This window comes from Bemisia tabaci, chromosome 5 (assembly GCF_918797505.1).
Source record: "Bemisia tabaci chromosome 5, PGI_BMITA_v3".
Taxonomy (NCBI): domain Eukaryota; kingdom Metazoa; phylum Arthropoda; class Insecta; order Hemiptera; family Aleyrodidae; genus Bemisia; species Bemisia tabaci.
The window spans coordinates 2855297-2869850 of NC_092797.1; the positions used below are offsets into that span (position 1 = coordinate 2855297).

At 41.2% G+C, this 14554-nt stretch overlaps 1 protein-coding gene across 1 annotated transcript in view; it reads right to left on the reverse strand.

Moving 5' to 3' along the window:
• LOC109037332 (uncharacterized) overlaps nucleotides 1-11065 on the reverse strand; it is a 91314-nt gene extending 80249 nt beyond the window's left edge. The window contains exon 1 of the mRNA XM_019051934.2: nucleotides 10791-11065. Coding sequence (XP_018907479.2) covers nucleotides 10791-10805 — 15 coding nt within the window. The 5' untranslated portion in view covers nucleotides 10806-11065. The remainder of the gene's footprint in view (nucleotides 1-10790) is intronic.
• Nucleotides 11066-14554: the final 3489 nt, after the last annotated feature.

A 14554-nucleotide genomic window follows, 5' to 3' on the forward strand; every position in this document is an offset into this window, starting at 1 on the left:
CTACTTTTTAAACTAAAATTTAGCGAGAAACGCGATGACGTTTGTCCAAAATCGAGTGCAGGAAAAGCTCTTAAAGTTGAGGTCCCATGGTAACGTTTCTTCCCCATTTCACATTGAAGATTTGTCAACGATTTTTTTCTTTGATTAATCGCGTATCTCCCTTCTTTGACTATTTCACCGATCATCAATTATCGTTGTTCACCGATGAATGATGATCGATGACCGCAGAAAATTGGAGGTTTGAGAGAAAGGTAAGTCGAATCGGAGGATAATGACTAAAGTACCTATATAGCCAGAGTATGGACAGATCGCTTCATGGAGGACTTAGGGCACAAAAGTGCAACCACCCTTCTAACCAACTTCTAACGCACAAAATTTCACTGCCAGTCTGCAGATTCCAATCCTAACCAAGATGGCTAAGAATGTATATAAATGAGCGTTCTTCCTCAAAAAATAGTAAATTTATGCAAAAACTAAGTCAAATACGTTCTTTATAAACGATGGCTAGTAATAATTGTACCAGTAAATCGCTCAGGATAATTGAAATTCATAGGTTGGCTGCATTTCTGGGCCCTAATTTTATTCGCAGAGGCATCGGTGAAGGCCTAATGGATTTTCGGAGTTTCACATCTGTCTATACTCTCGCTATACAGGTACTCTAATAATGACGTCATCCGTGGATATGTGATGTATTGACACAGATATGTCTCACAACAGGGATCGACACGTTGACTTTTAACTTTTTTTCAAATTTTTCCTTTTTTTTTCGTTTTCTGACACCGACCTTTTCACCCGACGCGTGATCCAAAAATCACCGTATCTGTAACCAGACAGCCCTCTCGGTAACTGGAAGGAACGAAAGCTGGACGGTGGGTTCCCTCGGAGCGCGCGCCACGGCGTGGACCAATCAGAAACGGTCGTTAATGTCTCAACTCTCTAGCCGGGACCAAAAGCTTCCTGGAGCAGCGTAAAAGCAGCCCCTGGCCGCGTGCGCACCGCGCGTCGAATCCCGGAGCCCAAACCGATCCGGTGAAAAACGACACAAGGCCACCGGCAACCCGCGGGCACTTGCGCGGTTGTGCGGCGAACTGGGGGCCGCGCCGAAGGTGAAAGCACAGCGCGACGGGTCGGCTTATTTGCACGTAGCGCGGCTCGGAGCCGATATGGTAACGGATTCGGAGAGGACGTGATGGAGTGTTTTCGGTGTTTATGGGCAAACACGGCACAAACCCACAGATCACTGCCACACGCCGTCCCCAGTCCCGCTCGGGTCCAGTCTTTCCCGTAATTTCGTCGTCCCTCTGACGTAAGGGCGTATTTCGATATTCGCGTGAGCCCTATTTTCCATATAAATACATGCTATTGAGAGCTCACGTGGAAATCGAGATAAGCTCCATACGTCAGAGGAGCGACGATTTGTCCGCAAGGGCCGGGGGCTCCAGCTTTAACAATCGATTCGCGCTCCCGTCTCCACAAGGGCCCTCGGGTATACTGTCGTGCTGAGGAAGAACGCCGTATGAACCATCAGGCGTTGCCATACTTCCTTCAACATAATACGGATTTTTTGGGAAAATTTTGAATTTTTTTTTTCAAAGTTTCCAGACAATTTTGTTCGCAATTTTATTTAAAATCTCTGAAAATTTCAAAGAAAAATATGCAAAACTCTCCTCAAAAATAAATGTTTTATCCGAGGAAATTTGGCAACCCTTGAATGTTCATACGGCGTTTTTCCTTAGCGCGGCAGTATATTGCCAAGCTAAGAGAGAACGCCGTATGAGCTATCAAACGTTGCCGATTTCCCTATGTCATAACACGAATTATCAGGGAAATCTGTGAATATTTTTCCTTCAATTTTTCAGAAAATTGCACTCGCAATTATGTAGATCTAAATTATCCGAAAATTTCAAGAAAAAACATACAGAACCCTCCTCAAAAATGAATGTTTCATTGGAGGAAATTTGGCAACTCTCGAATTTACATACGGCGTTTTTCCTTAACATGACTGTATAAGATTCCTGGTCTTTAGCAATGGCTAGACCGTCGTGCTGGGAAAATAAACTGCACTGAGACTTGGACTGCATTCTGAAATTTGAACTTGGCTTACATGTGAGTACACTTAAGTGCATAAGGAAACAAATGGTACACACGTTGTTTCTAAACTGAGCCAGAAATTGTAATTTCCGATTGTAAAACGTGGTCCAATTTATGTATATCGATTGCCAAAGTGCGAAACCACGTATCTCCAGGGCTCACGTGGAAATCAAGATACACCGTTACGTGCGGTTTACGGCGATACCACTATTCGACCACGTGGGAGCTTGTTTTGCCTACACTAAAAATTGAAGGGGAACTAACATAACGGTCCCGGAAGGAGCTACTTTAGAAGAGCGACGATTTATGGCGATACCACTATTCGATCACGTAAGAGCTTGTATTGCCTATACTAAAAACTGAAGGAAAACTGACATGCCGTTGAAGTCACCTTTTTCTAAAAACGCTTGCTCTTGCATCATAAGTCCATTGCAATTTTCATCGGAAAGGACAAAGTAAAGGTAAAGATTATCTAGCTATAAACCACGCTGAAATCAAACGTATGAGAAGTCTTGAGTGATTTCAACGCGCGAAAAGAAGGCGTGCGAAATGCCAAAATGGCACCTCCGCACGTCCGTAAGAATTAGCATTTCTCATGGCGGGTCCGGCCGGATCCGTTTCGGTCTGCCCGAAATTTCGTCGAATAATTACCCTCCTCTGCGGTTTCCGAAAACTCGTTCCAACTTGCGTGCCTCCATCGGCACCAGATCAAAATAAAAGCTCAATTTCGCCTTTATCAGGTGGATGAATTGAAATTTTTTCTGTAAATGGCAACCGGGCCGGCGGGATTTCGCGATTTGATCGTCTGCGGTTGTCTGCGAACTACATCCCTCCTGTTTCACCGTTCATGTCTGCACTTAGCTTTTATGTCTGGTGTCCGAGCTCATGTTTCAGTGACGTCATGCAAGCACCCGTTAAAAGTGGACGATAGACGAGGCAAGAACTTGCTAAAATGTGAAGCTGTGAACCGAAAGTTTGGTACGTTTAGACAATCACATTTGTCAAAGGCTGATAGTGAAGTCACACATGGTGTTCAATGGTCAACTACCCCGACTCATATTCAAAAGCTGAATATTTGGCGTAAGAATTTCACAAAAAAACGCTTTGAATGTAATTATTATATTCTTTTTAATTTTAATGTGCTTTGAATATGTAATTTAAACTTTTCTGTAAAATGTTTGATCATTATTTTTAATGATCTCAAGCGCTTGAAGATACACTTAATGTGGATAATATAAAAGGGCTGATTAAGGACATTGATAGACATAGCGATAGACATAGAGAACAAAGTCAAGAAGAGCGGTCTGACTGGTTAATACGGGTGGTTCTTATAGACTGAGGAGAAATTAATGGATTAATCATGAGATCTCTCGTGAGTTGCCGTAAGTTGGTCTAGTACTTTAACTTCTCTGTCCATTGCAATCACCCGCTTCTACCAATAGAATCGTTTTTTGAATTTAATATTTGAATGTGCGCCAAAGAATCGGCTGAAAGATGACAATTTTTTTCGATATTCACATTTACAACTCTGGAGGGATCTAAAGTTTTTCCCAAGAAAATCCCAGAAAGGTGGGAGAAATCTTCGGTTTCTCAACACGAAATAAGCTCCTGAAAATCACGGTAAATCTGGAAAAATCAGTGAAAAATCAGGAATCAGCATGGTCAAGAAATCTAGACAACATGCCCTAAACGATTCTGGCATTGAGAACGCACTTCCAACAAAGATGCCTAATAACACGGCGCAAAATCAAGTAATGACGCGTTAGGGTCATCAGGCAAGAACCCACATCGAGAGTAGGATCGTCAATGCCATTCGACGAAGTTAAAAGAAACCACGAAAGTTCTGCAGTGACCCATATCGATCTAGTGAGGATCCTGATTGCATTTTTGATCAGCAGCTAGTAATCAGCGAACGGCAGTGAAACCTACCCGCAGTCAGGACCCAACGTTTCCCAGACAGAGGAACGTATCTCCACTTCAAGGTTGAAAAATCTGATTGCGAAATTATTTTCTTCACCCACGAAGAAAAGCGCGATCTTTGTCCAAAAATTGGCTATTTTTTTACTGTAATGCATGGAAAAATCTGTGAAAATCTCAGAAAAATATATCAGATACTCTCCGAGTAAAAATAAAGATTGTGCATAAAAATTTGGCAACGTTGAAATGTAGTTACGTTGTTCCACCCGAAGACCAACGAAGCAGCGAATTGCACCGTCAACCGGGCCATAGGTCAGTGCAGCTTCTCCTCGAACCGGTGGATGTTGGAACAGTCTATGTTCATCATCAAATGAGCGCTGAAATGTGTGTATTTGAATGGGCTCCAGGGCTCAGGAGGAAATGGACTTGTTACATTTCCACATCGGCCGATTCCGATCCCGCAAGATTGGACTGTTTAACGACCTCACCGCAGGTAAATGGGCAACTGCTGAGTGGTCGATGTAGCCGTGCGTTAATTCAATAACGCCATGCCATAACGCTCCGGACCGCGTGGCCGGCGTGTCCGTGTGGTTCCTAGCGCGCCGCGAAAAGTCTTTCCTTCGACAGGGTTGTCGAGTTTCAGAGTCTTTGAGAAAAATTCACGGTCGGGAATGGAATTCTTGCAGGTGTCAGGGATTTGTAGTTTAATTAATTTTTCTTGTGTAAAAGGAGGGAGTATCGACGATATCCGTTTTTCGGCCCACCTTGAATTTCTTCAACTGTATGCCATTTTTTGCTCATTGAAGGTCTATACGTCGCAGGTAATTATTCAAATCAGGCATTTTGTCAAATGCCTAGGCAAATCGTCAAATAGTTTTACTCGGATTGAAATTCTGATTCTTTTGTTAATTGTAGACAAAAAAATTATTCTCTCAAAGGAGTTTCTGTAAAGATTGGCATCATACAATTATAAATAAATTAAATCTGGTCCTTAAACGAGCTTTCATCTCGGGATTCTCAGCATGTCATATGATACCGACTTTTTAAAATTCTGAAAGTTAAAATATATAAGGAGCATTTGGAGGGCAAAATACTAGGTAAGTTGGTAGTTTTGATGAATTATTACCTTCAAAACCATGGAAACTTAAAAGTTCCTCGTCAAAAACATACTAATCTTTGTAAAACATCAAAATTTGACTCTTTGCCTAGGCATTTTGATGATATGTCTGATTTGACTATTTGTCTGCGACATACATTATTTTTACTGAATGCATACGGATTTGGTCATTTTTGGTCTCTACTCTAGTCTAAACAAAACATTTCTAAACTAATCTACAAGAATCAAGCATCAAAACACGAGTCTACGACTAGCGCAACTGATCCATTTAGCCTTACCTTTGAGTAGAGAATTCGATAAATTAGGGGGTGAGGTGCCACTTTCAGAGTAGAAAAATAAATTTGCGCTCCCTCTGAAGTAAAATTTGACCAACCTCAAACCTAAATTTAAAGAAATTGACACAAATATTGGCAAATTATCAATCAGGGTTTGCAGTTCCGCAGTGGCGCTAATCTGACAGCCACGCGTTGCACTAACGGCTGAATTGTAATTTAGGTGTTTATCTCTTTGCACAGCTTGTATCCGTTTCACATTCGCCATGAAATTACTGTGTTTCCCGGTAAAGTTTTTGCCCCTCTCCCCCTCCCTCCGTCACTCTTTCCCACAGCCAGCAATTTGTGTGCTTTTGACTTTAGCCCTCGCGGATGTGGAAGCGTGCTCCTGGCAGCTTTGAATTAAAACAATCGATTAAATGGGACGGATAAAGGAAACTAGTTAGCAAGTGTGTGGCCACTTTTCAACTCCGCACATTGGTAAAGCTCAGATGAAACTTGAGCAAAAAACTGAGTTCATGGAACAAATAGAGGCATCACCGGATTTAATCGTTATTGTGAACGTTCAGCCAAGTCAATTTAATGAAAATAATTTCCATGGCTAAACTCGGAAAACTAGTAAACGTAATTTTTGAAAACTTCCTTGATTTTTATTCTCAGTTAGTAGGATATTTTGTATAAATTTTAAGTTTGTAAGTTGACTTGTTTCTCTTCGAAAAAATACAATGGAGGCAGATATTTTGAAACACCGCAATAAAGAGACGTGGTGTCGCACTTCAGGCATCAGTGTTGCGTACCGTAGAGCCGTGCTGTGACAGTCGAATCTTACAGAACAGTAACAAGTACCTCAATTCATCCAGCCGTCAAGTTCTTGATCGTTTCTATGAGCAAAAAAAATTAAAGGAAATTGTGTTACTGCCCCAATTCGTTGGATGATTGGACCTTTTCAATTAATTGTGGTAGTGCCGCAACATTTATATAGATCAGTAACCTAATTTATTGGGGAAACATTGGGAATGTCCATCATATCATCCAACAACCCCGTGCTGTTTCAACGAAGAATCGCTCTTCTATGTCTATCACCCTGTCTATCAATTTTAACAATCAGTTCGCAGCATCCAACCTCCCTATACAAAGGAGGGATTATGTAGCATCGCATCCATGATACTGGACTCCATGCTCACCCTTGATATACTCACCTGCTCATCTCGTCCAAGATCTTGGACTCCATGCTCATCGCTAAACATCTCACTTCTTTGCTTGAGAATGGAGTCCAATAGCAAGTAGATCATTCTTAGTTTTAAAGTTCATCATGATAGAAAATCGTACTTCTCTTATCTAGTCTAATTTGAACTAACCTAACCTAACCTAACCTAACCTAACCTAACCTAACCAATGCACAATTCTTTTCTGACAACACATTTGTCCGTATTTATTTCACAAAACTTGTCTTAATAAATTTTTGGACCATATGCTCGTGTGTTGTCAGGGAATAACTGCATCCCATAATTTTGGACGCTATGCTCACTTCGATTTTTTTAAAAAATCATCCCTCATTAAAGTGAGCATGGAGTCCAAGATCTTGGACGTTATGAGCAACCGAACGCTATATAGGTGATCATGGAGTCCAATATCATGGACGCAATGCTACATTACCTACAAAGGCGTCTAGTATTCCTGGATAGAAGCGTGGCCCTGTGTGCGGTCGATGGGTGACCAACCAACGAGAGTGCACTCTGCGCCTCGGTGATTACGGGGGAGCGGGAAGGGATCAAGGTCATGTTCAAGGCTGGAGAAATTCGATTAGTCGGGTGTCCGGCTAATAAGGGGTCGTTACGCTTGGTTTCAATTATGGCCAATCAGATCCCACTTCCAGCTTCCTCCGCGAAAACGGCCCGCATGAGTGATCAATCAACCCACAGCAGCTTATTCTCTTTACCGGACTCGATTAAATTCACAGCCCTGAAAATTTCTTCCGCGGTGCCCCCGTCGGAGATTCTGAGCCAGTGGCTTGGCGCGTTTTGCGATATATCGATTGATCTGTCATTTAAACCTATGGAGAAGGATCCATAAACAGAAAATTCTTCCCCCTTAGTCTAGAAAAACCATCCGTTTCAACCGATAGGATCGATTAATTTATCTTGTCTGCTTTGTATACATAGTTTTGTTCATCAATGTTAATAATCAACCCGCTGGGCAGCATTTAAATCAATCTATTCCAATTCAGCCCCCACCGCCTAAAATATATTAGATTTTAAGGTACATTAAGGAAAAACCCCCGGTGATTTCAATTTGACACATTTTCTCGGGCACAGAACAGTAGCGAGGCGTGAATGATCGATTATCGATTTTCCCATTCAAACCTATAGAGGAGGATCAATAAACAGGGTGTTTGCAACGAACACCTCAATAATCAATACTTTACCATAGCTTCAAATGGAGATATATGGACAGTCAATCATTTATGCTTCTGTGCCCGAGAAAATGTGTCAAATTGGAATAATCAACGAGGGGTTTTTTCTTGTGGTCCCCGAAAATCTGATATATTTGGGGAGGGGTAAAGGATTGGAATAGACTGATTTAGAAGCCTCCCAGCGGGCTGATAATTGAAATTGATAGACAAAGCTCTAGATGGAGAAGACAAAGGAAAATTGGAGCGATCCTAATGGTTGGAACGGATGGTTGTTACAGACTAAGGGGGAAGATGGGAGGACCCCCTGGGAGGGGGACTTTATCTATAGGGCCCCTCGTCTGGATTTCGGGAGTTTCGGTCCCTTCACCCATGATTAGGCCCTAGCTGTTAAACGCTAATTCGAGCCTTTCGCCCTCCCTACAGATTTCCCTAGTTATTCCTTACTTATTCTGCCCGACTCCCTCGTTTTACGAAAAATTAGTCATATTTTGTCAATATTTTTATCAAGACTATATAAATATTTCCAAAAAAATGTCGCTTTGAAAAAATGTGTGCGTGACACTATGCAGTTACAGAGCTCCTTCTTCCCCCATCGCCTGAACTCACAACCCCCTCTTCTCTTCAGTGTGGCACGTAATTTTTGGCCGGTCCTTTAATTTATCTGGGAAAGAGAATGATCACAAAACTAAACGCGCTCAGATTTTTTTTAAAGCGACTTAATCTAGATTAATAATAGCAGTCATTTATATTACCGTTTAATAACCGCAGTCTTTGCCATACGTAGAACTTTTACTTTTGACATGAACGCAAAAAAGTGCCCTAAATTTAAATACGGGCTCCTGCACCCACAACTTCCTTCCTGTGTGATTATACGTAATTTATGAACAGCAAATTGGATCTTACGATGTGTGTAACCCGTAATTTTTGCCGTCTGATCTTTCTTCTTTTTTCGATAACCATAGGTGTGGCCACCATAATCCCTATCATTAGAAAACGATTTAAGACCTAAAAGCATAGAATCACGTAAAGTGGTTACGACGTATATTTTGGGTAAATCAGATCTCAAAAATAGGAAACGTTGAAGACACGGAGAAGTAAATGACATACTATCCATCGGAAATAGACACGGGAATTTAACTTTTTGGTAAAAGTTTTTATAATTTATGAGATATTACAATTATAAAGATTTCAATTGTGTAAGAAAAAATACGAGAATTATTGTTTATTTAATATTTTGACACCAAACCTCTGATAGAGTCAAATCTTTCAGCTGTGGAAGTCTTTTGGTCTACGATTTAACGCTTCGAATCCATCCAAAATTTTATGAAACATATTTTTTCGCAAGATCGCATTGAAGTACTGACTCTGAAAGTCTTAAATAATTAATGAGTCTGGTCCCTAAACCTACTGCGATTAATGTTCGATAATAAATTCCCAGAAAACTTTGGTCTCACGAGTAATTTCACCAAAGAGTCCACTGATGGAGCTGTGCAATGACAAATTCAGTGCAAATCATTTTTAGGTTTCTTCGGAATTTGCCTTTTTATTTATGTATAAATAATTTTTTTAAAATCATAATTCATGTTGTTTACTTTGATCGATGGTTTTAAATTCACGGATAGAAAATGAAGAAATTTATCACACAAATTCCATGCAATTAAACCGAAATTATAACAAAGCATTGGCTGTAAAAATAGCTAGAATTTTTTGAAAGCCATTAAAAATCTTTCGAAGTGTTATTCATACCCGATCAGGGGATTGGGAAGAAAAATGAATAGAACGTGTCATATTCTAAAAGTGAATAACCAGTACGTGGGAACGTAAAGAAACATTTTCAAGAAAATCCTGCAAAAAGGAGATTCCTCAATAAGACGGCAATTGCTTAAACGCGCGAATAGGGAAGTAAAGAAATCTATTGAAATCTGAGAAAAACTTAAAATTGAAGAGCAAAAACGTGAAAGGGACCTTCATCGAAAAAATTTTGCAAACGAGGAGATTCCTCAATTGAACGAGAGAAACTTGAACCTACAGCAGCAAAGTGAACAAATCCATTGAAAACCGTAATAACATAAACGCACGAACGGAAAAGTACAATAGCTTTTTTCGAGAACTCCTTAAAGCAGGGGGATCCCAAAATGAATCAAAAGAGACTTGAACACGGGGGTACAAAAGTAAACGAATGCATCAAAATTAGCAAAAACTTAAACGCGCCCGTGGAGATGTACAATTCTTTTTCACGAGAAAACCCTGCAATCAGGGAGCTTCCTGAGTTGAATGAAAAAGACTTGAACGCACGGGTAGAAAAGTCAACGAATACATTGAAAACAGTGAAAATGTAAACACACGGTCAGGAACGTAAAATAAGTTAATTTTAAATCAAATTAATTGAAAGAACCCCTGCAATTCGTTAGATAGCTCAGTCGGACAAAAAAAGTTTTAACGCACAGACAGAAAAATAAAGGAATTCATTCAGATCAGTAAAATTTGAAAATGTACACTCACGGACAGGAACGTAAATTAACTTTTTTAAAAATAAATAAAATAAATAAATGAAAACCCCTGCATAATTAGTTAGAATGCTTAGTCAGATGAAAAAGATTCGAACGCACAGGTAGAGAAATAGACAAACGCCTTTGGAACAGTAAAATTTGGAAAATTAAACGCACTGACGGCAACGTAAAATAACTATTTTTTAGAATGATTTATAATGAAACAACCCCTGCAATTCGGTAGAATCTTCAATCGAACGAAAAATATTTGAGCACACGGAGGAAATTCAACGAATGCATTGAAAACAGCGAAAATGTAAACGCACAGCCAGGAACGTAAAATAACGTAATTTAAAAGGAAATAAACGGGGAAAACCCTGCAATTCGGCAGAATGCTCAGTGAGACGAAAAAGACTTGAACGCACGGGTAGAAAAACAAAACGACGAGGGCTTGAGCGCGGTATGAAAAACGTAAACAAACAAGCGCTTACCTGCAGGTAAAGCATGGCCGGTAAGCTTGGGGCGCACTACACATGTGTTGGATTATCACTGAAACTATTCGCTCGGGGATTGAGCTGGCACTGAGAGAAAATATCACTTTTTCGAACGCGGTCCAGCGCAACCTTTCTCTCGTGGCGCTCTTGTCAACAGCTTCTCAAACGGGTCCCGCCAGAAAAAAGCTCCGTCCGTTATACAACGCGGCGCGGTGGGGGCAGCGGCGGCGGCCAATCAGCGCGCCCACTTTTCCCCCGGTTTTCGGCTTCGGTCCACCGAATTACCCGGGCCGGCCACGATGACAGTTGAATCACTGCTCCCGCGTTACGCCGCATCCCCGTCGCTCAAGGACGCCCAAGGTCGCGGCCAGCCCCGCGTCTCATCGCCGCGCGTTGACTTACGCTTTTGTTGTTTTTTTTTTTTTAGCGGGGCGTATTGACGTCGTTTGGCGTCAGGATCCGAGGACTTATGTTTGAGTTAAGCTAGAGAGTAGCTTAAACTAAGCAGAAGTATTTTCGAGTCAGGAAAAACGATCTCTTGGCTGCTTAATTTTTTTGTTTTTTATTGATTATTATTTTTTATTTTTTTTATTTTGTTTACAGGAAATAATAATATAATATTTATAAATAAATTTATATTTGAACTGAGTTAAGCAGAAAGGAACCAACCCACATTTTGGAAAAAATTGAGCTATGAGTGGTTTTGAACTCAACCACTGCTCTACTATCTATCGCCAAAAATTCAAAGTTTTTGTTGGAGCAAATTTTGCAGAAATTGAACTCGAGGTTTATCTTTTACATTGAGTCTTATGCAGGAGCCAAACTTTAAACCTCTTTTTCTCGCTTCGATCTCGATGTGGCTTGATTCCTTTCTGTTTAACTCCGTCCGATTTATATTAAAAGGAAGCGAATCACATCAGCTGTTGATAAATTTAACTAGGCAATTTAATGTATTACAAGAGAACTTTTCTGCGGATTCCTTCGAAAATGTTAAGCCATTTTCTTCACACTATGCAGAAAATTTAGGTAAATTTGTACAATAATCCGCACAACCGTTCTCATGAAAAAATTAAATTGCCCAATTGACTTTGGCATTAGCTAATGTGGCTAGGTTTCTTTCTGCTTAACGCGGTCCAGTTAGGCTGACTCCGATTGAATCATTCCTCATGAATCGTCGCTCGTGTCTGACGAAAGGATGTACCTTAATTTCTGTATGAGCCCTGTCAGGGTGCAAAGTTACATGAAAAATAAAATATTGAAATTTCACGTGAAATATTACATGAAATTGAAGAAATGTATGAAACATACTGAAAAATACCGGTTCCTTTTCATGTTTCGCAAAATTAAAAAATTGTGACTTTCTTCTATTTTTGCGTGTATGAGTGCGGGTTGCATACTCTAGCCCTTGAAAAATATGAAATGTTTCACAGCCTCGTGAAATTTTATGAAATATTTCACTGAAATTTCCAATGTTCCATTTTTTCTTGCTACCCTGAGCCCTGTGTCATATTTAATTCTATATTTTTGGGGGTTCACGCGGAAATTGACATGCGCCGCCCTTACGCTAAAGGAGCGACGAAATAAGGCAACCTCGCGTTAGAGCAAGATTTCACACTGAGACGACGCGACGGCGACGCGCGGAATTGACAAGGCACGGCGCAGCGCACGCCGGAGAGCATTTAAAAGTTTTTTCTTCTTTTCGCTGTCTCATGGCATCCATCCCGCCGACCGGCGAGAACCCTAAGGATGCCGATGATAAAATGTGGCAGAGTCGAGGAAACTGAAACTGAAAGTTCAGCGTGGAGACAAGAGAAAAAGGGAAAGGAGCCGTCCAGTCGGACGTATTCATGCTAAAAGGAACTATAAGACACGCAAACCCTATGCGCATAGTTCCTTTTAGCATGAATACGTTTAGTTGGATAGAAAGGTCAGCCATTACGACGCTCGCAGCCTTGACCGTTTCAACTTTGAGATGAAAATTTAAGCTGAGCTCCGCGTCAAAGTCCAGGAGCTCGGCCGGTGCAATTATTCCGCGAATCTGTCTGTCAATCAACACGACGACCTTTGCTTCTCTCTCGTCAGCCTTTAAAACGTGTTTTTACCTTCCTTACTTTATCACTGAGGGCTGTATTCGACATCGTTCCTAAAGCAGCTCCATTATGTAAGTGGCTCCCAGCAGGGGTGCGTAAACGGCGGTTCGCAAGCTGTCGCGTTCGAAAATGAGGAGGCCCTGAAAGTTGTGTTTTTTAATGAGAAATCTGGCAAAATTGCGGTTTTTCTTCTTCGCCAAACTGCGGAAAAGATCACGTGTTTTGCGCGAAATCGCGGGGAATTGATACGTACACAGCCATAAAAAAATCACATTTTTGAAATTTCTGAGGAATAAAGGGTATCTAAAACGGAATGAAAATTTTGAGAAATGAAGATGTTACGAACTATCTGCATCCCTGCCCGATCTTCCGTGATAGCGAAGAGAGGAGTAGTGGATTCTGTATGAGCCATGATTAGCCATACTTTATGAGTCTCGAGGCTCCCAGCATGCACTAAACGCACTGCTGCTCTCTTTGCCAACACGGCAGCCATGATTTACATTGGAGCGGAGAGATTAAAGACTCGTATCGGTATTCGGTTGCTGCGGCTGAAAACTTTGGTGTTTCATAGTTTGAACTGAAGTCCAATCCGCGTAAAACGATTTTTTTTTCTCCGTGATTGTCAATACTTCCGACTGACGAGAGGAAAATTTTCAGGTAATAATATGTCTGACAACCAGTCAAAAACTTAATTTGTATTTAAGAAATACTTAGATTTTAAATTAATTTGCACAAAAAATGCCATCATATGGCAACGATGGCACCTAACCACCGTGCAAAAACCGGGCGCACCGAAGGAGGTTTATCTTCTTGAAAATATACCAGTACTCATATAAAGATACCCCGTACCCACCCGAAGTAGGTCGACTTTACGACAGCACTCACACTCAAACACGCGCATCTGCAAACGCACACACACGCGGAGGCGCCGCGTAAATGCGACGCTCGCGGCCATCTAAAACCGAACGGTGCTAAACAATCGATACTTCGATAAATCGCCGTTCGATAGATCGAAGCGATGGAGAATATAAGGCAAAACCTCGAAAGCTAACTGATACAGTTGATACGATTGGGCCCGAGCAGGCCGCGGTCGCTTCCAAACAAGAGTGCCGAATTGTGCGTTAAAATGTAGAAATTTTCCATGCGTTTAAATGAGAGAAAAGCGCTAATTTTAGCACTATCTGGCAACACTGCTTTCAACCGGCCAAGAAAGTGAGGCCCCAGGGCCCGAGGCGGGGACCCACGCGCCGTGCCGGCCACATTATTAATCAATTCATAATTTTCAAGAAGAAGAAGAAGAAGGCTAGGTGGGGAGTGACGGCGAAGGCAGAAGAAATTTAGCTATCGTAAACGCTCTTTTTAAGTTCGTTTTCGTTCGACTTGTTTGACACTCCGATATCACAACTTATGGAAGTTGCCAAATTTTAGGACGAAGTTCGACGAATTCAGGGTGACGTAGTGGCTATTTTTGGAGGACGGCAACACTGTGTTTCCTTAATTTACATCCATTATAAATATCGATTCAAAATGAGGCGGTCTGCTTCAAAAATATCGATTGTTTCAACACATAGATGTGCAAAATTCACACATTGGGAAAAAGTGACGGGTTCTCATCATTACAACGTATGTAAAATAATCGATTACACTTGAGACAGACCGCGTCGCCTAGAT